The sequence below is a fragment of the Pinus tabuliformis genome, chromosome 4_2 (assembly GCF_031772625.1).
Source record: "Pinus tabuliformis cultivar Carrire ecotype Pingquan chromosome 4_2, CPIR1, whole genome shotgun sequence".
NCBI classification, from domain to species: Eukaryota; Viridiplantae; Streptophyta; class Pinopsida; order Pinales; family Pinaceae; genus Pinus; species Pinus tabuliformis.
Window position 1 is genome coordinate 1,027,114,911 of NC_142304.1, and position 26,563 is coordinate 1,027,141,473.

Sequence of the window (26,563 nt, forward strand, 5' to 3'; positions counted from 1 at the left end):
AAAGAACTAGTTTATTCCAACAGCAAACAACTAAATGGCATGATAATTATATCAAGGAGAAGAAGTTTCAAGCAGGAGATTGGGCACTTTTGTTCGATTCAAAATTCAAAGATTTTCAAGGGAAGTTTCAGACTCATTGGCTTGGGCCATAGGAGATTGAATAAGTCTTTAATAATGGAGCAGTAAGAATAAGGACAATATAATAGGGAAAGGTACCTCTTCTTGTAAATGGTCATAAATTAAAGATATATCATAAGCCAATTTCAAAGGAGGATTTTGTCAGAATTTTCCAAGATAACACTGAGATGAAGTTGGTGAAGAAGAATTCTTCTTCTCCACTAACTTAGTTTTCCCATATATATATATATATATATATATATATATATATATATATATATATATATATATATATATATATATATATATATATATATATATATATATATATTTCTTTTTTGTAATATGGAGTAGCGGAGGAGCGGGAATGGAGCTGGTTAGGGTTTCGATACCTGGGCAGAGGACGGAACCGCGCACAGGTCTCGGTTAGGTGAACGGGTCAGAAGCTCTGCACAGTTGCTGTCGCGGGGAAATACCCCTCAGCTTCGTCAACTGGCAGGTGGAGGTTTCACGAGTTTGGTAAATGCTCTTGTTTTGTAAGTTTAATCTCCATACTGTTACCTTCATCCGCCAGTATTTTCCGTTTACAAAAACAAGTATCCCGTGAAGGTTACCTCCTTTGACTGTCGGTTGCATTGGAACGGCCCCAACCATGGTTAACCCCGCCGAGTTGTTAGCACTGGACCCGGATGTAGAAGACCTCCTTTCCATGTGGGGGAAGGATGTCACTGAACACAACATTGTTCATTACTTTGGACCCTTTGAACTGCCAAGTGTGGAGGCGTTATCTCAGGTGGAAACCCAACAGTTTTTGCCCCATGGTAAGGAGTCGGGACACGGGGTACACAGTTCTGGTTCAGAGGGAACCCCCATACAAGTAGCGAAAGCAATAGCGCCGGGAGGAGCGAATGTGGGTGGTCTGTCCACTGACCCAAAAGGGAAAACTCCGATTTCACGGATTACAGCCTCGCAGGGTTTAGGAAATATCTCCCACTTAGGGCTTTCGGCAGGCAATGTACATTCTCGGGCTCAAGGAGTCATTACTTCACTTTCGAGGGCTTCCCTTCCAAGAGAATCCCAAAACCAAATAGGTTTTTCAGCTAGGGATCCCGGAGTTTCTACAGTAGGGGGGCAGGAAGGTTATGATGGGCTGGAGTCGGATTTCTTCCCCTCTGGGAATGGCGAATCGGGGCTCTTGGGTCAGATCCCGTCTCAGCCGGAGTCAGAACCCCATTTGGGCACTGCACATTTAACACCTGCGAGGAACGATGGACGAGAAGGCATAAGAACGCCGGAGGAAGAGTGTAGATACAAAGGGGCAAAAAGGAAGCCGCAGAGACCCATTGGATCTCAGGCGATTGCAGGCAATTTGATCCTTGGGATGGAGGTGTCCATGGTAGAAGCCCTAGCTGTTGCAGATTGCACCTTGGTCGGCAGGGCCAGAGGTAAGAAACTTACTTCTGATTTTCTACAAGATTGGGGTGAGAAATGCTTCGTAACAGATAGCCCTTTACAGTTTGAAGCATTAGTACTTGCAAAGGGATGGTTTAAGCTTCGTTTCGAAGATAGAGATTCGGCAGATTGGGTGCTTCAGCGAAATTGGCACATAGGGAACATTCCGGTTCTGCTAAAGAAATGGAACCCTCTATTTGATGCAATAAAGGAAAGAACAGACGAGTTTCCAGTTTGGGTGCGTGCTCCGGGGTTACCATCTTTTCTATGGACAGAGGAAGTATTCAAAACTATTGGAAACAGGTTGGGGGCTTATCTGGAAGCGGATATGACATTTTTGACATCGAAGAACAGGGCAATAGCACGCATTCTTGTCATGCTCAACCCAAGTAGAGGATTGGCTCAAAAAATCAACCTCCAATTCGGTGACTATGTATACGAGCAGATATTAGACTACGAATACCTGCCATTCAGATGCCATCTGTGCCATGAATATGGGCACTTGGCAAAAGATTGCCCACAGATGAGAAGAAGACGACATTTCCGAAGGACTACTGCTAATAGAGATAATGCACAAGCAGAGGTTCAGTTGACGATGGAGCATGAAAGGCCGGGAACACAAGTACCAAAGAATATGGAGACAGAGGAGATTGTAAAGGAGCCAGAGGACGAAGGAGTTCAAACTCAGGAGGATGCTGCGGTAAATGACATGAACCCGGAGGCAGCTGTGGAGGAGACCAATACAGAAGCGGAAGCGGTGGAAGAATGCGTTGAGAAAGAATATACAAAACAAGTTCTAATCGACGAACCGGAAAAGGGTATGTCTTCCGGGACTCCTATTCCTTCTCTTAATCCTCCTGAACAAAACTTTGTTAATGTAAATACTACTTCTTTATCAAATCAAGAGCAAGATAATATTAATGATGATAATATGGATCATACAATGACATGTCCAAGTGTGGAAACTATAGCCGAAGCTTTACCGTCCCTGGATATAAATTGTGAAGACAAATGGCCTCCACTTTCACTCACTGTAACCCGACCACCTTGCCCTTATAACCTGAGGTCATCGGGAGGGAACCATGAGGGTCAGGGTTCTGTAGGTGGTTTGGGACCAATACACTTACAAAACAGTTCCAAAAACAAACGAGGAAGGAAATCAGACATATCCAAGGCAAAGCTAAAAGCAAAATTGGATGTTGCAGATGGAAAACAACATTCGATCACGGGGGTTCTTAGAGCAATATACCCCCCAGAGGGTGTTATTAAATGATCCTGACATCCTGGAATTGCAGAGGTTTGGCCAGCAAACCTAAAAAACTGGCCTTGAAAGATTGGATAACTAATTCTAAATTAGATGTTATTTTTCTACAAGAAACCCTGGGGAAGGCTTCTGAGATTGAACCTATGCTTAAAACCCTTCTGCCTGGGTGGGTTTTCATTGCTATGGATGCCTCTGGCCATTCGGGGGGCATTGCAATTGGGTACAGAGAAGGGCGGGTTAAAATCTTAAATCACTGGGGGATGAAAAATGTTTTGGGTATGGAGATAATATCCCCAGACTTCTCTTTTCCCATCACCCTTGTAAATATCTATGGGCCATGTCAGGGCAGGGAATCTTTCTGGGAAGAATTGATGACAAAATCTATTATGAATTCACACTTGATGATCATGGGAGGTGACTTAAATTTTTCTATGGGTAGAGCTGAAGCTTGGGGCCCATCTGCGAGAGAAGATCCCCTTACTGATTTTTTCTATAACCTCATCACAGAGAAGAATTTAATCGATCCCTCCCCGATTAAGCTTAAGCCTACTTGGAGAAATCGCAGGATAGGAGAAGGACGGATTGCCAAAAGGATAGATCGCTTTCTGTTAACGGAGTCATTATCTTCAAAAGCTCCTTTGATCAGACAGTGGGTGGAGGAAATAGGGAATTCGGATCATTTCCCAATTTTCTTAGACATATCTATTCCTCCTCACAAACTTCCGGCTCCTTTTAAGTTCAATCCCGCATGGCTACAAGATCCTACTTATGGCAGTCTGTTTAGAGAATCTTGGAACCACCCTGATCTCAATGTTGGGGAGGATAAATGTTTTTTATTCATGGAAAATTTAAAAAGATTGAAGAAAGCTACAATTTCCTGGGCAAAGGACAGGAAAATAAAACAAAATTGAGGAGTTGATCAGTATAAGGGAGGATCTGAAGCAATTGGAGAGTATGGAGTCAGATGGATACTCCTCACAAGTTTCAAAGGACAGAATCCTTCAATTAGAAAAGCAGCAAAACAAAATTCTTTTGGAAAGGGAAGAGGAGTGGAGGATTAAAAGTAGGGCAATTTGGCTAAAATCTGGAGATGAGAACACTAGGTTTTTCCATAATTTTGCAAAAGGAAGGAAATCTTCAAATACTATCTGGCACCTTAAAGATGAAGAAGGGAGAGAAGTCAGTTCCTTTCCAGAGCTTTCTGGCTTAGGAAAAAGACATTTTCAAAATATTTTTGCAGATCCGGGGGAGGCTACTATTGCAGAAGTATTCAAAACTGTGCAAAGTTTTCCTAGATTCGTTGAGGAAGATGAAGCAGAAGACCTTACAATTCCGGTTACTAAGGAGGAGATTGAAAAAGCTATGAAGCTTATGGGCAAAGACAAAAGTCCAGGCCCTGATGGCTGGACTATAGAATTGTTTCTCCATTTTTTTGAACAGATTGGAGCAGAGATAACTGAAGTAGTTGAAGAGTCCAGGATGAAAGGAGCTGTCTACAGACCCTTTAACTCTACTTTTATTGCCCTTATTCCCAAAAAGGATGAGCCGGACAGTTTTGAAGACTTTAGACCTATCTCTTTATGTAATTTCATTTACAAGATTATTTCAAAGGTTATAGCTCTCAGAATTGCACCAATCCTGTCAAGAAATATATCAATGGAACAATTTGGTTTCCTGGATGGCAGACAGATACATGAAGCCATTGGTGTAGCCCAGGAGGTTATCCACAGTATCAAAATGAAGAAAAAGAAGGGAGTTGTTCTTAAAATCAACCTTTCCAAAGCATATGATAGGATCAGCTGGCTATATCTAAGGATGCTACTAACACATGTGGGCTTCAGCTATCCTTTCGTTAGCTGGATCATGGGGTGCATCACAAATGTTCGCTTTTCTGTACTGGTCAACGGAGCAACCTCCTCTTTCTTTAACAGCCAGAGGGGCCTCAGACAAGGGTGCCCTTTATCCCCTCTCCTGTTTCTCCTTGTGGCAGAAGGACTCAATAGACTGATTCACAAAGCTAGAAGAGAGGAAAAGGTAAAAGGTATCGAGGTAGCAATTAATCTCTACATCACTCACCTTCTTTTCGTTGATGATATCTTGATTTTCACCAATGGTATTGGTAGTGAATTAAAGGAATTAAAATGTATCTTTGATCTATTTCTAAAAGCAACTAGAATGCAGATTAATTTTGGGAAATCACAAGCTTGTATGGTAGATTTTGAAAGAAGGGGAAGGAATCAAATGGCTGAACTTTTTCCTTTCCCTAGTCAACCCCTGGAAGTTCCCTTCAAATATTTGGGCTTTTGGTTAAAGCCAGCTGCCTACAAAAAAGATGATTGGAACTGGCTCATAGCAAAGATAGAATCCAGAATATCTCATTGGAGCTTTAGATGGCTGTCCAGAGCTGGTAGATTGACCCTTCTTAAATCAGTCCTATTAGCCATCCCAGTGTATTGGGCAGCCCTAACTTGGATTCCCAAAGGAGTAATGGAGAAAATTAGAAGAATCTGTTGCAGATTCCTATGGGCAGGAACAAATGATTCCTCGGGTTTACCATGGGTAGCTTGGGACAAAGTAGCGAGACCTAAAGAATGGGGAGGATGGGGGATAAAACGACTCCCTAAGTTTAGCATCTCATTAGCCGCTAAATCAGGATGGAGACTAATAACCATGGAAAATCTGTGGATAAAGGTGGTGAAAAGGAAGTACATAGATCCAATGCCTTTGGAAGAATGGATCCGGAGTCAAAACAAGAAGGTAAAAAATTCTTCAGTTGTTTGGAAGGCCACGGTGGAAGCCTTTTCAGTGATTGAGCAAGGATTAGCTTGGAAGGTGGGAGATGGGAGACAGATCAGGATTGGCAGAGACCCTTGGATAGGATGCAATGAAGCTTTTGCTTTATCCCCAGGGCTTCTTCGACACCTTGATTCTAAAGGTATTACATCACTAAATCAGGTGGAAAGAGTGGGCCAGTCCACTATCTGGGGACAGGCTTGGAAGGATGATGAAGAATTAGGGTTAAACATTAGATGGAAGAATGAATGGGCGGGTTTCATTAAAGAATTGCAAAGATCCAATGTCAGGATTAAGGAGGAACCAGATTGTTTGTTATGGGCACAAAGCAATTCTGGGGAGTATTCTCCAAAAGATGGTTATTCTTTTCTCATGGGAAAGAAAGGCTGGGGAGTTCCGGATTGGTGGGCCAAAGATATATGGAAATTAAAATGCCCTGCCAAGTCAAGGCTCTTTCTCTGGTGCATCTTAAAAAGGAAGGTTCCAACATGGGAAACATTACAGTCAAGGTTTTTAGTTGGGCCAGGGCGATGCCCCTTATGTAAATCTGATGAGGAAACCACCAGCCATATCTTCACCACCTGTGTTTTCTCAAGGAAGATCTGGGAGGAGGTCACGGCTCTTCTCAAGGTAAAAGCTCAGTGGGGGCATGATCCTTTGGATGTGGCGTGGAGGAAATGGTGGAAATCCTATCCTGAAGGGAATATGAGGAACCTGCCCCTTATTTTCTGTTGGGGAGTATGGCTTGCCAGAAACAAGAGCCTGTTTCATGATAAGGATACACTTTCTTCTGTTATAGCCACTAATATCTCAGCCATTTATTCTGCTTTGCCTCCTCCCGAGGACAAAAATCCCAAATCAAAACAATCACATATCAATATTCAGGAGGGCATACCGTGTGGATACTTTGATGGGGCTTCACAAAATAATAGAGCTGGTGCAGGCCTATGCATACACATCAATTCAGAACATTCTTTAAAAGCTTCTATTGGGTTGGGTACAGGCACAAACAACTTTGCTGAACTGTCGGCTTTACGATACCTTTTATGCTGGCTTCATCACAGAAACATCAACACCATTCAGATTTTTGGAGATTCACTAAATGTCATTAATTGGGTCAATGGAACTGCAACATGCCAAAACCATATTTTGAAAACAATTGTTGAAGAAATTTCTTATCTGAAGACTTATTTTAACAGGTTTACAATTTGCCATATATAGAGGGACAGGAACGAAGAGGCAGATCAACTTTCTAGAGCTGGTCTACAACAGGTTCCGGGCAGCTGGGCAATAGAAGAGATCAGACAGGGGCAGACTTACAGAACAGATCAGCCTCCATATGCACAGCCTCTTTGATCTCAGTTTATTACTACATTTTTGACAGCTTTTCTCTCAGATATTGATATCTGATTTTGCTTTTGTATATATTTTACTTTACAGTTTTCTTTTTCCGGTTTATAGCATACAGATAACAGACTCTATATATTCCTTTTTGCTATATTATCACTGGATAACAGACTTTTACATTCTTTTTGATGTAGTATGGGGTTGTTTATCCTTCGTAGAAGGTGACCCCAGGTTTCTTTATGTCATGATTGTATACTGACTTTGCATCCTCCCGGGAGGAAGACTCCTACAGATTTTTATAACAGCAGAATAGCTCCCTATGGGTTGAGCAGATTGGGACCTTTATGAGCCATTGCATGGCTCATGAACAATATGTACAAAAACTTTTTATAGTCATTAATAAAAAGTTATGCTTTTTTCCTCGGAAATATATATATATATATATATATATATATATATATATATATATATATATGTATGTATGTATGTATGTATGTATGTATGTATGTATGTATGTATGTATGTATGTATGTATGTATGTATATATATATATATATATATATATATATATATATATATATAGATATATATATATCTATATATATAGATATATATATATATATATATATATATATATATATATAATGTATAAGTCTGAAAACCAATTGTTCATTGGCTTACTTATACAAGAAATACAGGGTGAAAATCAGAGATTTCTGACATCCTATATTTCCTATTTCTCTTTCTGTAATGAGTACTGACATAAAGCTAGATTCATTTGCAATGCCTAATCTGCAAATTCATTTCATCTCACTTCACTTTCATTCCCTTTCACTGTTATATTCCATTTTACTTTCATTACACTCCGTTTTCATTTTATTTCACATCCATGTTCCATAGCCATATTTCATCTTTGTCATGTTCTGTAGCTAACTCCATTCCGCAGCCAGTTTGATTCTACAACCATAACTCCATTCTGCAACTCTGTTCCAAATAAATGTTGATTGCAGGGAATTGAAGAATCCGTTTTTTGAAGACTGATATGTTAATAAGGGGATCTGCGGATCAACATCAAAGAAAAACAACAAACAAGAAGGTTAAGTTCCAAGAGGTAAAAGTGCAAAAATCTATTTTAAAATAGCAAGGTTAGAACATAAAATACGTATAATATGGGCATTCATGTGTCTCCATGACAAATCATCATTTGATTTGATTCCCATATCCATCGTACTGCATATCCACCACACCATCCATCTTTCGTCACATAATGGTCCATAATTAACTCCCTCATTTTTTTTAATGGTCATACTACGACGTGACATATTTGTCCACGTCTCTCCAAAACCCTTAACATCTATTTATTTCACACAAGCCTACAATTATTTTCACCATACTCGCAGTCAATCCATTTCATAAACCAGGAGGGTAATTTTGAAGGTTAAGGAATTTTGAAAAACAGAAGACATGGGACTCATTGTCAGGTCAAAACTGGTAGGAGCAAAATATATGCAATGATACCCACAACTCAAGGAAATGTTGCAGAAGGCTGGATGGCTCAAATTCATCGAAAAATTTAATGGTTTTCATAGAGAGATCACAAAATTTTTTGCTATATCTTTTGATGGTACAGAGGTAGAAAGTAGAGATATTAAGTTTGCAATACCAAAATCCTTCATAACAGAGACAACAGAACTCCCATGGCATGGTGAAAGATGGTTCAAAAACAAGGAATTCCACAGTAAATCATGGAAAGTAATCCTCAGGAACCCAGGTATGGATGTCTCTGTTTTTAGAAAAGGAATTCTCATTTCAGCTCTTAAAAGTAAATGGAAAAGCATGCTTTTGATATTATAGAAATTTATCACCTGTGAGGGGAGATTCGGGTGCATGTATGTCTACCATATACGTTTATTGATGGATTTCTAGAAAATGGAGAAATCAATCTTCCTTTCTTCTTGCTAAATAGTTTAATAAGGATGGCCTCAAATGTGCAGAAGAAAATAGAATTCATAGGCACAACCATGTACCATCATGGGTTGATAAAGATATTGATTGAGTTTCATTTAAAAGGCATAGGAGATACCTGGGAGGATTTCCTCATTAGAAATCATTTTCAAGAAGCACCAGAGTCACCCAAAGAAGAAAATTTTAGAAAAAGAAAAAGAAACAAGATTGGTATAGTCATTGAAGACAAACTTGAGTCTTCATCATAGAAAGATGATGAAAAATTAATATATGAAGAACTAACAGAAATCAAGAAACAAATTAGAGCAAGAGGAAAGATAAGAAAAGAGAAAAAGGTGACAGAGAAAGAGAATATAAGTCATCTACAACCTATAAGAAGCTCTGGACTCTGAGGGTTGGCAAAGAAAACATCGTCAAAAGGGACAAAGTTCATAAACTTAGAAGAGGAAACCCCAGAAATCTCTCCTGTTAACATCCCTTCTACACATAGTCCTCAAAATTCTCCTGACCATCATTTTGAAGGCAGCCCAAGCAGAAGATCTCCAAGCATAGACCCAGTACAACAACAAATATATGATTATATAGAATCAATGGAGAAGAAAAGTGCCTCAATGAATCCAGAACCCTCTGTCAATCCACAAGAACCTCTAATTGACTCTCCCAAACATGAAATTTATGAATTATATATGTTGAACAGACATATCAAGAAGGAGAGTGAAACCTTGAGGGAACAAAGTAAATTGGACAAGGCTATTCATGATCATACCATTCTGCATCTAGGATTGTTGTATAAGAAAAATAGGAAGTTGAAAAGTAAGAATAGAAGTTTGAACAGAATAGTCATCAACCTCAAATACAGGCTTCTTATAAGGAAACCTAGAATTACAGTCACTTCAAAGAAGAGAAAGAAGAAAAATGGATGTACTAGCAGAAGTGTCTGAGCAAATGCATTAGAGAAGAAGAATTCACATTTTTGGCAAATTGAATGAGGACATGCAATGATTTTGCAGTGGGGGTATGTTGAACCTCAGAATTACCTTCCCCTTGACATTTGTTCTCACCTTTTTCTCTTGATTTCTCACAAGACTACAGATCCAATCAATGATAAATGCTAGATTTTGTCTTAGTGAAGCATTAAAATGATCACCATATTATATTTTCATGTTCTTGCTATTTTAATATATTTTTTCAAATTAGCTACAGATTGCAGCTTATTCTGTAGCTAACTGTGAGTTTCATAGCTACTCTCACGGTTTGGCAAGTTACAGGTGTCAAATGAAGAACTGGGTCACATGGACATAACCAGAATCATCTCTACATGGATTCTATCCTACTCACTTGATCCAGATCAACAGAAAAGCATGCCTAATGTCTTGGTCAAAGATGGAGTCAAATATGTTATCTAGTAGAAGTCCGACTCTTCATATTTTGTAGTTGATCAAGAGTCTAACGGTTCTATTAAAGATTTAATGTGGAGTAAGCCACTTGTAGCTGATCAAGAGTTGAGGAGTTAATGCATATCATGCCACCTGTAGCTATTCAAAAGTTTAGCAGTCTCATTACAATTCGAATTAAGCCATTTGTAGCATGTCTTAATATAAACAGTGATGATAGATTCAGATCAAGCTACCTGTAACAAGATTTTCTCTTAGACAATTATGTTGTTTTTCTATAAATATCGGTTAGATGAGACTGAGAAGTAGTTAGAAGCTAGAAGGGATTACAGGATTTTTGTTAAAAACCCTGTTCAAACTTTGTTTTGTTGATAATAAAAACTTTGTTTTGTCAATGGTGGTTTAAAAGTGCATCTTTAATTAGTTTTTATCCAACCACATCAATTACAGAGGACCCCTACACTGAAGGAGGCTTTTCACTTATTGTTTTCATTTTAATTTCTACTACTCTGTTTTTCTACAAGTCCATTTTCTTTAGTTTTGTTTCATTTCAGTTTGTAACCAAAAGTGTGAGGATAAAAATCATAACTGTGCAAGTCTTATTCTTCTGAGATATTGTATGAGAAATGACTTAATGAAAAATGAAGAAATGAGAATACATAGTTGTTTAGCTTCTTACTATTTTTATTACTCATTTTCTTAACATAGAACTGTCAATTATTTGTATTAATAGATGTTATCAAAACTAACGTAATTGTTTGAATATCTAATTCATGCAGTGATTGAGCTTACTCAGCATATTGTCAGTTTTACAATCTGTCATCTTTTCTTTTCTGTTTTTAGGTCATTACTTAGTTGCATCACTTGACATCCAAAAAATCATTTCAACGAGATTGATTCTATCATGTTCTAAATGAATGCAGTTATTGGATTACCTTCTACATCAATATTACTTTTGGTTGTAGGAGTTAGATCCATGGATTAGGATTAAATGGTAGATAAGCTAGATGCTTTTTTTCTCTTATTAGGTCCTAACTAGCTAAAAATGATTCTTAGTCCATTTTAGGAGACTAGACTAACTTAGGAATCTATCCTTCCTTTTAAAACTCATTATATCCATGTAAATCTCTCATAGATTATATATTCTTAGACACCAGAGAATAGAAACCCCCAAAACAAACATAAAAATACAAAACAACGAAGTAAGAGAAAATTTAACTAAGCACTTCTAGTGCATCACACTTCATCAGTCTACAAACCTCGGTTGATAATTCATGCAAGCAATTTAGGACACTAAATTGACTGAACACTTCATTTTGAAAGCTTTATTCCATACATCCTGTTCTGCAACTCTAATCTGATGGTATCCACTTCGCAAGTCCAATTTAGATAAGTAAACTGCATCTTTTAACTGGTCTAACAAATCATCAATACGAGGAAGAGGATAACGATTTTTTATTGTGATTTTATTTAATTCTCTAAAATAAATGCACATTCTCCACGAACTATCTTTCTTTTACACTAACACAATAGGTGGTCGGCACGGTGATGTGCTTGGTCGAATAAAACCTTGATTGAGCAACTCATGTACCTACTTCTTTATCTCTGCGTTCCCTGGATCTGATAACCTGTACATTCCAATGTTAGGTAGTGGAGCATCTTGCTGCAAATAAATCTCATGTTCTATCTCTCGCTTGAGTGGAAGCCCTTTAGGCTCTTGAAATAGAATATCATAATCGGAAACAACTTTAACTAGATATGCTTTTTGTTTAGGATTACAGCCTTGGAATGCATCGGATTTATCAATATCCTTTGCTTTTACAATCATAAGTAAAAATTTCTTACTTGAATTTACAATTCTTTTCATCTGTCTTAAATTTATGATAGAGAAATTATCTTTGAGTTTATGAGCCCTTACAATATATTCAGTTCAATCCTTAGTGAGTTGATACTTATTTTCAGTTCGATAGAATATAGCATTTCTATCGTACAAGTATGGACTTCCTAATACAATTCCACATATGTCCAATGGGACTATGTCTAACTCAACCTCATCTACAAACTTTGAACTAATAGCGCGACGAAGTTTACATTGTTTCGTAACTTGTAGCTTAGTCTTATCACACACCCAACCTAATGGATATGGATTTTTATGAGGTTTTGTTTCTAGACCCAACTTCTTTACAATTTCTTCAGAAATCAAATCAACTTGTGACCCACTATCAAATAAAGTATCAATTTTAGTATGCTTGGAAATGACTCTATTATGAAATAACTCACTCCTTTTCCTCTCATCATTATCATTATCAACAGAATGCGAAGAATTACTTGTAGATGATTTAGAATCTTTACCTTTTATACTTGTGGTTGTAACTGTTGTCTCGTCACCTGAATCTGATCCCAAATCCTTTTGAACAACAACATCATTCTTTTTCTCTTTACTCTCCAACTTCTTAGGCTTCAATTCTGGATGCAAAGACCAACAGTGTGCTTCATTGTGTCCTTCCTTCTTACAATGAGTGCATGAAGGTTTATCCTTCTTCACAGTGTTTGTTTTCCTCTCCTTCCATTTCAGTTTCTTCTTTCCTTTATTCTTGCTTTCAATAGGTTTGGATGATTTCCCAACATCTGGGGTTACATTTTTACCTCTAGCTTCTAGATGAGTTGCTTGAACCTACACATCATCTAATCTAGTTGGATTAAACATAAGTATAGTATTCATCAAATAACTATTAAGACCACCTATGCATTTTAACAATGTCTCTGGTGAGTCCAATGATATGCCTAATGTTAAAGCTCTCTTACGGAATTCCTAAGTATAACTTTGAACACTTTAACCTTTCAATTGACGTAGTGTTTTCCAACTCATCATTGATTGTTGCATATAGGCCAAAGGATAAAATTGTTTTTTAATAGCAGAAACAAATTCATTCAAAGTTGAAATGATTTTACCATGCTTTTGGAGATCTACTTGTGTCTTGCCTTCCCACAATACAAGTGTGATTCCTCCAAGTCGAAGGCTAGCAAGCTGGATCTTCTTCCTTTCTAAATCAACTTTCTGCACCTTGCAATATACATCAATTTGCCTTATCCAATTATCAAGATTTTTAGCATTAAGTTCTCCATCATAAATTTGGAAAATCAAATTTTACATCTAATTTGATCAAAGAGGATTTCTTTTTCTTCTTCTTAGAAGAACTAGTTATATGAGAAGAAGATGATGATGAAGACAATGAGGGTGATGATGGAGGAGATGGTGGAGGAAGAATTCCTTCTTTTCCTTTATCTCCTTTATCTGGAGGAACAAAAAGAAGAGGTTACTGTTCTCCTTTGCCTAGTTTAGGTGATGAAGTTCCTTCACGTTTACCCTTTTTAAACTCATTATACATCTCTTCCACCATTGCACGTATCAACATGAAACTATCCAAGAATTGGGATTCTGACTCAAGTGTAGTTTCATCTGCCATCCTTCTTTGTGAAAAGACCCTTCCAATCTTTGGATTCACCTCAACAAGTTCACCTTCACCTCGTCCAAGCCTCAACCTAGTAATCATTAAAATCTCCACACAAACTTGGCAAACCTTTAAAAACCTTACAGCTCTAATACCACTTGATCTGTTAATTTAAAAGGTATTATAGACTATGTGTGAATTTTCCTATGTTACTTAGTCCAACGGATCGAAAAGATTGCGAATAACATAAACAGTCAAAAAATTAGAAAACACATCCAAAACACATCAACACAACCAAATTTAATAAAGGAGTTCACCAGACTTCCTAGCTACATCTCTTGGTCCTTTCACTTCCAGTGCTGACCTCTCTATTATGTCTTCAAATTGTTGTTATAGGTGTGAGCTTAGAAATAGAGTCTCAAACACGAAAATGGATCTCACCACTGTGTTCAACTCGAGTTTTCAAGTCAAAACGAGTATACACTTGACCTTACTTGGCGACTATGACCTCTAGACCCCCTAGAATCGTTCAAAACCATACTCTGTCAACCTTTTTGGTGACATGGTATTAGTATACCATGTTTAGTTACAAACTGCAATAAACGCGGAATAATACGATTATATTAAAAACAAAGGATAAACCAAAGGACCGCGGGTGTAGAATTGACCCCGACCATCCGACCTTTTCCCGGCGCAGATTCCGATACCAAGAAATCCAATGGTTATCGCATCCCACTCGTCAACTAATCCAAATGATTTGCACCGTCAATTTTTCCTACTTGATTCGATGGTTGTCTCGTAATCTCGCACTCCAACTAGCACATCGGTTAATTCTCCGAAAGCACGTGAGAAAAGCTATTTTGGTGTGCTACATGTTGACCGCTGAGTGGAATCGCGTAGATTTTTGAAAAATAATTTCCAGCCTTTGGGGCGCATGAGAAACCGTTTACCGCTTCCCTGCCAGAACTCAAAGAAGTTTAACTTCTTTTGAATAACCTCATCGCCTCTGTTTTCAAGGATAACTTGCTTGCATGTCTCGACGTGATATGCGTCAATTTCCTTTGATCGGATGATCCAACGACTGTGGTGTGAACCAATCACACATACACCATTCCTTCTCTGGTGACATCATTCAGAACCTGTGACTCATTCTCGGGTTGCCACGTGTCCTGTTGATGTACGCATTGACTTTTACCTAAATCTTTGATTGGCTCTAATTTCTTCATCCGGAATCAGATTTATGCGTTGTTTGCACCATTGGTTTTGTATTAACAAGCACTTCAACTTGAGCCTACTTTCACCTACATTTGAAGACTTTTGATCTGGAGGTAAAACTAAATCCGTTTTGGATCACTAATTGTCCCACAAATCTGCCCTATTTTCCGCTAACAAGGCGATAATTTTGCCCTCGGATGGTGTAATTTGTTGGACACTTAAATTGTCCAATAACCCTTAAGGGAAAAATTTAGGCCATGTGGGCCATGTGGCCACAGGCTGGGCCTTAACGCCCGACCCGCCCTCCTAGCCCCTTAATTGTTGAGTTATGCTTACATTGCGTCCACGGGACCAAGGTTCCGGCCCTAACTGTTAGATCTCCCTCTAACTATCGCACATCAGGGTCACATGAGTTTGAAAAGACCAAGGGCTAGCCCCCTCCATAAGCACCCTCCTATCAGGCTCGTTTTACTCTACATGCCTAGTTTTATGTCAGCTCATACAACCTGGATCTATGGCTTCCACCGTTCCCCCTCGGCACTACGCCTTTATGGAAATCCCATGGTCTCATGGTGAGTGGTAACTAGGGGTCGGGGCTGGTCCCTAGGCCCCAAACTTATACATAGAGGTTCTATGGTGTCGAATGACTGGGGTTGGGGCTAGCAGCCCGACCCTCTCCCAAAATGAGCATCGTTGAAACTTTAAATAAAGGTTTTGCTCTATATGGGTTAAGACCCACCCACAGAGAAATTGGTAGAGCGTTGCACTTATGAACATGATGTTGGGGGTTCAAACCTCCCGGACCTCTAACCGACTATACCAAATTTTATTATGCTATGGGGTTCCATGTGGTAGCCCGTGATTTGGCAATGTGGCACCATTTCATTGGTCCACACCCAACCAATAAAAAACTACCAAAACTTGATGAACCAGAACCTGCCATTTGGTGACACTCAGTTGGTCTGTACCTGCATAGTCACCCTGGGTGATGTCAGCAGTATGGAATCCCAATCAGTTTCATAGTCAACAACCTGCTCCTTTTTATTTGTTGGGGCAAACAATCAAAATGAAATAACTTTAGCATATGGTGTCGAGTTGAGGTGAAACAAACACCGTTGGATTCAAAACAATGAGCACTTTGACTTGACGCCAATTTCAATACTTTTTGGGCAGTTCCATTTTTGAGCTAAAATTTCATCACTTGATCACACCTCCCCACTAGGAACTTTTGGACTCCAAAAGTTTACTTTCCTAGTAAATAAAATGAGGTTGAAACTCAAAATCACCCAAAACCTCAATCCAAAATGCTCTCTTTTCAATTGGTGCCCTTCAAGCCCAATGAAGGCACTTCACCTATCATCTTCGTGAAGACCTACTGTCCTGTTAAGAATCGAGCCAAAAAAAATTATCGTTGATGTAGGAACAAAAAAATGATGAGTGGAAAATGAACATTGTCTTTAATTTCATCTTTGCATGGCTCAAAACAACTTCATCTTGAAGTTCAACTATTGAAAACAAATTTGACTCCATATTGGAAATCAGAAGCAACATAAAACTTGCTTTACCGTCCTCAAACTGAGCTTGTACACAAAAGTATGTTGCTGTAAAATTTTCAATGACATAATTCCCTTTTCCTACAAAAACATAGTCATCTTGTACAATCTTAAACAAAAATTCTATTCACAACAAGTTTCATCTTGAATACTTGCATCAGTGTGTACATGACAAACTTGTAGACAAACTTGGATGATAATGTGTACATTCCAAAAGTCCTTGAACATATGGACTTATAACAAGCCAATACATAACATTAATGAAAACACATACTTGTTGCACATAGTGACTATGATGCAGGATCATTCAGCTCAACAATATCATTGTATTTTAGTAGACATAGGGGGTCTTGTGTTTCCAAGGAAGTTGGTTTCCTATGTTTTGAATTAATGTAATTATTAAGGTTTTGAGTGATTTTAATGAGAGAAGCTAGAATAGGGATTTAATTAAGTATAGTGAGGCATATTTGTAATGTTCTCAAATGTAGGAGAACATGAGAGAATTAGGATAGTTGAGAGATTGAGAGATTTGAGAATTAATTGTAAAACTTAGATTAGGAGTTAGTTCATGATTTTGTGGATTAGAGAGGATCTTTAGAGATAAGGAAGAGATTTTAGGATCTCTTTGAGAAGGTTATGGATCTAAACCGGGAATTGGTTGTAGAATCCTTTTATATAAATGTCAGCCTAAAAGGCATAGTCAGGGGTTAGCTGGTTAGTCAGTCAGGTTGAGAGTTAGATAGGTTTGATTGTAAGCCTATGGCCGGTACGAAAATAGAGGCCACAGATTAGAAAATTAGGCCAGAGAGATAGAGGGTCTGATTATGTAATCATTTGTTTATCTATATATATATATATATATATATATATATATATATATATATATATATATATATATATATATATATATATATATATATATATATATACAAAGATTCAATTCCTAAATTGTGTAAGTGTGTGGTTTAAGTAATTGAATGATAAATTGTGTGTGAATTAGAGGTTCTTCATTATGCAGGTGGAGTTTGGGTAGAACGCAAAGAAGAAGTGAGGATGAAGGATCGTGTCAGATTGTTGAATCCGATTGAAGGATCAAAGTGAAGTTTGGGAGTGACAGTGATTAAAGAGTACACAGAGTTAAGGTCAGGAGAGAGTTGTGTGGTAGAACAATGAAAGACCAGAACCCTGAAGAAAACTCAAACCGTAGGAGAACATTAAGAAATAGCGTAAAGGCGAAGAAAGTAAAGGCACGAAGGAAAGAAGTAAACATTCACAGGAGCCGTCGGATCATTTAGATCGAAGGATATTAATGGTGGAAGAAGAATCGCGGAGGAATAGATCTGGATCGTCAGATCGACAGATCTGTTAGATCGATGGTGATCAGCAACTGTGGGGGTAGGAGAGTACAAAATTCCTTGATCATGGATGAAGTCCCGCACTTGCTCCTAGCTGTCAATCTCATATTCAACCTTTTAGATCATAGTCAACTTCGAGGGTTAAGGGTGTTTTAATCCGTGTGCTAGTTGAAGTCCTGCAAGCCATAGATTGATGGCCTCTTATATCCAACGAATATCGGGTCATAAAGTGATCAGACGTTAATTTCAAAACTAGACCCGAACATTTATAGATCAAGGATTTATATTCCTTATCGGCTCCGTAAGGATAGATAATCCTCATGCAAGTGCTTCACCCAATATCGCTGTTAACCGTTGGATCAAGTGTGCTTTAATCAACAGTGGGGGATCGCCGATTAGTTTTGCATCGCAATATTTCACGAGTGAATGAACCTTGGCCTTAAGAAAATGCGATTTTCGATGTGTGATGCTTGAGTCTATCAACAACCGTCGGATTGAATGGTAAGATCGATGGCGGAGATTGAAGCTAATAAAGGCTTGGGCCTGAGCGGACCTGAGAAGTTTATCAATGTAGGTTAAGTTCATTTGAGTTCTGCCAGATGAACGGGTTAAGTGGCGATACGACGTGACAATCGTTGATCTAATGGATGAAATCAATGGTTGAACGCGATAAAAGTGAGCATCGGGAAATGTGCAAAGGCTGAGGAAAGGTGAAAAGGTAAGATTAAGTGCGGTTTATGTTATATTTCTATTATAGGAGAATTATAATAGAAATAAAGTGGGACAAATGAATTAAAAGGCTAAGTCAAGTTTAACTAAGTCTGGGACCATGGCGTGGTTAATGTTGAGTTAAGCCAAGACCAAAGTTAAGAGGGTATGGTTAATACGCGCGGGATTAAGGATTAAGAAAAGTTTAGGAAGGGTGAAGAAAGTTCCGCAGGAAAGGCTTTATTAAAGTTTAAGACTATGGACAGTCAATTATAATGTTTCTGCATGAGATTTAATTAAGGGGCCTTAAACCTTAAATTATGAAGGTTTGACTAGGCAGGCTAATTGAAATTCCTGGGACAAATGAGATTATTCATTTTATATGCATGTTGTGGGTAAAGTCGGCTTAGGCTGTTATCAGACTATTAGTTTCCACTTTACAAAACTACCCAAATAGGTAAACAATAACAAGTAATGACAAATTTACAAAGCAACTTTACAAGCAGTAGACACAATCTCTACCTCTCCTAGGCTTATGGGTTCTCTTTTGCATCAACTTTTTCTCGAAGGTTTCTTTAAGATTGTTGTGAGTCCTCTTTGCCACCTCTTGATTCCCTTGAATTAGGTTGCACAATCTATTTTCCCTTCTTGGAACGAAACTCTGGATGTAATTTCCAACATCGTTCATTTCCATGCCTATGCATCTTGCAATGGGTACAAAAGAAATTTCTCTTGCTTGTCGACAAAAAAGTCCTTTCATGCAAAGGAGATTCATTATGGTTGATGCCTAGAATCTGATCCATTATTTTAACCGTTACCATGCATTGCTCACAGACAACCACACAATGGTCAAACATATCACAGAAAGTACAAGGGTACATGTTCCACAAATAGTCAAAATTACCATGCATTGGAAAACACCCATGAGATTTATACCTGTCGCTTGGGCTGTAGCTTTGACGATGTGGGGTGGACGATGACATGCAAGTTCCCTTCACGAATCCATCTCACTTGGGAGACAAATGAACATTGTCACCACCATCTTGGTGTGACATCTCATCCTCAGATGATTGATGTTTAGAGTATTCTCCAAACACCCTTTGACCATATCCCAATCCTTGATACTTTGGTCTCTCTTCAACCATGATTGGATTAGTGATCCCTTGTACATTAATGTTGAGGCCTCCTCCTTCATAATCCATATAAGAAAGCAGCTTCATACCTATGCCTTTGGTATGTTGCTCAAATGCTGCAAAAGAGGTGTCATGAACATAAACATAAGGAATTGTACTTGAAATGCTTATTACCCCCTTAAACGAGATATTCGTATTTTCAACTTCTAATGATCATGATGACATTGCAGATGACTCTAGCCACCCACTTTTACCAATTGGCATATGGTGAGAATCTTGGAGATGCTTCTAAAATGCGCATGCATCATCTTCCTCATTTGGTCCATAACTACTATGTGAACCATGACCACATATTAGTTTCATTATGGAGGTGTTTTTTGTTGTCACGAGAGTGAAACTTTCAGTAACTTGTTCCTCAAGTACATTCTGCAACTGAACGCATATATGTCTCTTCTCCTCTTCAACTAGTTCTAGCATTCTTCTCAACTTAATGTTCTCCATACGAAGAGACAAATTCAGTTCTTCTAGATCTTGGAGACTCTTCCTTCCCATTCTTGCAATTTGTTCATACTAGGCTCTAATATAAATTGATAAAAAATGGAGGAGGTATTCAATTTACTCTTCTCCAAAAACAAACAAGGATCATTCTGACGCTTTGCGAGGAAAAATGGGTCTTAATACAAAACAAGCTTTCAAAAAGATGTCTTCAAGTTATGAGTTAGTTTTCACATGTAAACTTAAGCATAAGAAACACAACATCACATAACTCATACATGCATACATGAAGAGTAGAACAAAGGATTTTTTTACGGAGTTCACCCCCCTGGGCTACATCTTTGGGCCTGCCAACATAGCTAGACTGCTCCATATATTTAGTGGAAAAATGAGTACATAAAAGTTTGTTGAAGTTCTAAAGGTTTTTCTCATTTATTGTTCTCTGCATATTATCTATACTTAGAATGGATGCTTCTAAGTTATTACTTGAAATGGAGGAAGAAGAAATGTTGACTGCTACAAAATTTTCCAATGAGATCCAAAAATTCAAAATCGTCGAACCATATACATTTACATTTAACTTTTCCAACTAGAGAACATTCAAAATAAAAAATGATCATTAAAGCATAACGAATTCTCTACGTACAACAAGTGCATTCAACCTCAATGAACAAATGGTTGATAACAAATCATAATTCTTGTCATGGATCGTATTTCCCTCCTAATTCTCACGGTTTTCTAAATGTTTCAAGGTAATTAGGCTAATCATGTATGTTTTTTCCTAGAATTATTTTTTCTCCTCTTACTTTCTTTAATTTTTTCTCACACCAATGCCCATCATGCATCTAGGAAAACAGGTTTCTCAAAGATGCATCTAGGAAAGCAGGTATCTTGCAATTTCATATGGTATGTAGTGGATTTGTGGGATGATGTTTTTGTGTGTGTTGAAGAGCACAAACTTCTAGAAGCTTTGTCTGCTTTTGTCACCACCACTTCTCGTAGACTGAAACAAACTCATAGGTTCAAGATAAATCATGTCCAAAATTCTGAAAATGATGTCGATGTTTCTTTCAGGTTCAACATAAACATAGGAAGTTATATTAGTACGACTCCTCCTGAAGGTTTGGAAATACCCAAACATGAATTTTTCTTTGCTGGAGGATGTCACATATGTGCTTTTATCACTGCTAATTATAAACGGTCAAGAAATTATTTCAGTACTCAATTAAAAAGGGTTAATCTTAGTTCACTTCGTTCTAAGTTGGAACAAATGTCCAAAGACTATGATCTCAATTTCACTAGGCTCAGAAATGATGATTTTCTCTCTCTTTTAAAGCATTCTGCATTTCCAGAGTTCCATTGTTATAAATACTTGGATAATTCAATTAAATTTAAAGAGTTCTAGTGTTATAAATACTGGAAATTTTATAACATTATCATTTTTTTAGGTCAAATTTCTTAATAATTTTTCTCTATTTATTAAATTTGTTTAACATTGATATCAAAATATTAATGTTCACATTGTTGTTTCTTCCTTTATAACCATTTCATCAATTTTTTCCTATCCACTATGCTCTACTTAAGTCTTTGATCATGGGTGGTGACACCACTTGAAACGTGGACAACTCTAAACCTACACACAACAAAATTCCAAAAATTAACATTAAACATAATTACCAGTTGTGGAAATATACAGAGAAACCCAGATTAATAATTAATCAAATTATTTCAACTAGCATAAGGCATAAGTGAAATGTTAGTCAACCAGCATTAATGTCAACTACAAGTTCGAGTAGCATATCCCCACTCATTCAATCATGTCATATAGACTTTACTCAATCAGTCCACTCCCCAAACTGACCAGGCATTGAGAGTTACATAAGTCGAACGCTCCAACTGACCATGAATATGATGGGTAATCGATCAGTCAACCAATGTGAATAAGCATAGTTCATTTAAGAATAGAGAATCTAAGGGGAATTCATATAATAATCTCCAACAGAGTTTAGGCATCTGAAGCTTTTGTAATTCGGAATGTTTTGATGTAGTTCTTCTCGATCTTCATAATGTTTTTATGTAGTTCCTGATCTATTATATTAAGTAATTTTTTATTGACATTTTTATAATGAACCCCACTAACTCGTTCGGATGAATTATTTGTATAAAATTGATTCATATGAGCATGTTATATCAAAAAGGAAGATGGTCATGGTCTCGACCTTATAGATGAAGGGGTTCCTACCGATTAAATCATGTGTTAGAGGACTGAAATACTTACAACACTTGATGGCATGAGTGGTAGCTTACAAACTTGTGGGACAGGAATTAAAACCCACCAGACAGGAAGATACACACCCAGATATATGTGCAGGAGATTAGCACTAAGGGGTTTTCCTTCTCCTAGATTGTGAAAAAAAATTAATGGATTTCATTTTATATTTCTTATAGTTCATAGAGAGGGAGCATTTAGCAAGGCAAGCCAAAACAACAAGCATTTTGATTCAGATTACAAGTAAATTTGGAAAATTTTAAAATATAAAAGTAATATTTTGAATTATAATAACGAATTTTTCCCAAATTGAAAAATTTTGAATCAAATTATTTATGTATCGTATCATATTCTAATCCAAATTTGAATCTGAACCTCGTAAATATGGTTACAACTACCTTAGCACACGATAAAAGAAACATGAAAGACATGAAGGCTTCATTATAATTTCAGGTGGTAGAAATACTGGTTTTTGTTATTGTGTGGTCGGACAAGGAGGCTAACTGAATACCTCTAGTGACGACGAGGTGCAGGAACTCCTTTGGCGCCAACTAATCTTGCAAAAACCTAAAAAAAAAAAAATTAATATATGCAAAAAAAACCCAGAAAAACAATAATAAATATTAAACCTGAATAAACTAACAAACTTACTCCTAAACACTCAACAAACAAGCCGACAAAACACAAACTCATCAGAGAAGTTGACACAAACAAAACCAATGGACAAGAAAAATAGTGTGGAAATCCTTGAACGTTCAAACGACCCACATACATATAAAAACATTTTTAGCCGAAAAAATTGTTCGGTTGAACAACCTTTTTGGTCGAAAAACTTGTTCAGCTGAAAAACTTAATCGTCAAATTTTTCCCTCTCCGGCCAAAAATTCGTCACATGTTGTCATTAATTTAAATGATAAAATTTTTGGCTGAAAGTTAAATTCAAATGTTTGGCAAAAGAAGAAATAAATAAAATAAAATAAAATCAAAAAGAATTTTAAATAGTTCTACTAAAATATACTTTAGTTCAGCCAAAAAAGTGTAGTTACAAATTTTTCATGAGCAGTTCTCACAAAAATATAACCCAACTTCATAGGTCGACCCATATCACATTTATGATGAGGCAAACAAAAATTTAGTCCTTTCTTGGGATGTGGCTTTTCTTGAAGCTACTAAGAATGAGGAGACCATTGAGCGAGGGCTTGATAATCTAGATAGATTCACCCATGTAAAGACATATCACAAGTTTTATGATGATATTCCACATCTTGAAGGGTGGATCCCCTTCATAGATCAATCTTGGGAATATGATTTTGATGTGCCATTTCCCCCTCATGAAGAAGATCCAACCACTTCATTAGAATAAGGAGCTCAATTAGATGTTGTGATTGAGAGGAATGAAGGGTTGAACTTTGATGAGAATTTAGAAACATTCAAACCAGCGGAACAACCTGGACCATCAAAAAAATGTCTAAATTGGATCATAAAGGCTCTTGAAATTGTTCATCTTACTGAAGCTGGAAAGATAGGAACCAAGAGTTAAACCAAACAAAATGGAGGTGAAACAAATAATAACTTATAATTAGGTATTGTAAATGATATGAGTGTTTTATATGCTACGAATTGAATTTATATACTAAAATTGAATTAACTACCTTTGAAGAAAACGCTTCTCATGATGACTAGAAAGAATCCATGTAGAATGTGTATCATGCCCTCACCAAGATTGGGACATGGAAGCTAGTGGACTCCCCATCTCAAACCGAACTAATTAGCTAAAAATGGGTCTATAAAAGCAAGTACAAATTAGATGCCTCACTTGAAAAGAATAAAGTTAGGATTGTGGCAAAAGGATTTTCAAAAAAATAAGTTAGACTATGAGGAGACTTTTGCGTCCATAGAAAAATGGGATAACATTTGTGCATTGTTGGCTTTGGCTACATTAAAAAAGTGGATGATTCATGACATTGATGTGAAGATAATATTCTTGAATGGGTACTTGAAAGAAAATGTCTATTTGTATCAACTTTAAGGATTTTCTCTAAATGGTTGAGAACATAAGGTATGCAAGCTCATCAAGTCTTTGCATGGTCTAAAGCAAGCACCTTGATAATTGTACGAAAAGATAAATGAGCATATTTTGAAAATCAATTTCAAGCATTTTAATCTTGATGATGAAACTTTATTGTCAAGAAATTTGGAAATTTTTTTTGTATATCTTGTGGTTTATGTAGTAATCTTTTGATAACAGAGAATAGTGAAGAATATAATACATCCTTAAAGAAATCATTGAAGAATGGTTTTGAAATAAAAAACATGGGACATATTCACTACTACTTGGGTATTGAGGTAACTCAAAATCTAAAGAATGTATTCAATCTGCTAAAGAGGTACATTGGAGAATTGTTGAATAAATTTGGCAAGATGGATTGTAATCCTCCCTCTACTCCAATGGAGAAAAATATAAAGCTTACATCAAAAGAGGGGAATGAATTTTAGGATGCAACTAAATATATATGGTACATGGGAGTCTTATATGCCTTACTACTAATAAACCATATATTTCTTTCTTTCCACGTTCATGAAAACGCTTATGAAGGTCATTAGTGTGCTACAAAGAGAGCTCTAAGGTACTTGAAGGGAACTCAAACATTTGGGCTCAAATACTCTAAGGTAGACGACTTCAAACTAGTTGGGTATTCAAATTAAGACTTTAATGGGGATAAGCACAATGGAGTGTCTATTTCAGGATATGTAATGACTCTTGGATTAACCACTATTTCATGAAGTTCACGCAAACAATCCATTCTAGCTGACTGTTGTACAAAGGAAGAGTATGAAGCTCATGTGAAGACAATAAAGGAGATTGTGTGGCTTAGGAAGCTACTAGAGTTCACGATAAACAAGTGAATGCTACATCACCTATGGTTAATAACACTTCTACGATCAGTCTATGATCAAGTTGGCCAAGAATTATAGATTCAATGATTGAACCAAACACATCAACACTATGTACCATTTGATTTGACATGATGTAGAGGCCAAAACCATTTAGTAGATACAATGTTCCACAAGTGAATGTATTGCAAATATCTTCACCAAAACATTTGGAAGAAAAAAGTTTGAAATTTTTAGAAAGATGCTTGGACTTACAAACATCCCTTCAAATTAAGGGGGAAACGTTACATACCTAATCCTTGTGATTATGGTACTTTGGAAATATTGATTTAAGAGAAATGTTAAGAGTTAGGTGAGTACAAAAATTCAATGGACCTCTTGGAAGATGAAACCAAAGGTCACTTCACATTGTATTTAAAGTCAAAAAGAGTGTTGGACTTGTTGATGGCAAGAATGTGTTATCTTTGTAACACTAAAAAGGTTGAAGATAAAAAATTCTCTTAAAATATCCTACATACATTATATCTCAATTTTAATATGTTAACTATAATAAAAGTCTTCCTAACATTTAAAGTGATGAGAAATATATTGCTTTAAAAGTATCTATCTTCAAAAGAAATTTAAAAAACAAATAAAATACTTCCTTATCTCTTTTCTATCATAAAATACAAAACATTTTCTCTTACTATATCTTATATACATTAAATCTCAATTTTAAAATATTTATTACAATGACATATTAATCTTTAAATTCATCAAAACTACATACTTTTCTTTGCAAAATAAAATTACATAACAAACAAAATTCTTCTTTAGTTGAAATATAATTCCAAAAGAGCCCAAATACTTCCTTACTTTTTTTTAATAATAAATATCATTTTACTTGAAACTTAACCTATATTGAAATTTACTTTATTTACGAACTTAAAATTATTTTTTATTATTAAATTTTTAAAATATCACTGCCAAAATTCACATGCTCACACGTAATCATCATAAAAGATGCATTTGCCTGCAGACAAACGAGATAATATAAAGAATATTATTAATTAAAAATGGATTATCCATCAATGAGTGAAATTCCATGATTAATTTTCCTGGATTAAGGTAATTCGATATTTATTATATTTTTACTTTAACTTAATTCACTTGGAAG

The 26,563-nt window shown here is 36.7% G+C and overlaps 1 protein-coding gene across 1 annotated transcript; it reads left to right on the top strand.

Moving 5' to 3' along the window:
- The first annotated feature begins 2,838 nt into the window (after nt 1-2,838).
- LOC149173120 (uncharacterized) lies at nt 2,839-6,982 on the top strand. Its single transcript, XM_089426583.1, has 4 exons — nt 2,839-3,661; nt 4,074-4,867; nt 5,147-6,742; nt 6,848-6,982. Exons 1-4 carry the CDS (start codon nt 2,839-2,841, stop codon nt 6,980-6,982), a joined length of 3,348 nt encoding a protein of 1,115 aa, XP_089282709.1.
- The last annotated feature ends 19,581 nt before the right edge of the window (nt 6,983-26,563 follow it).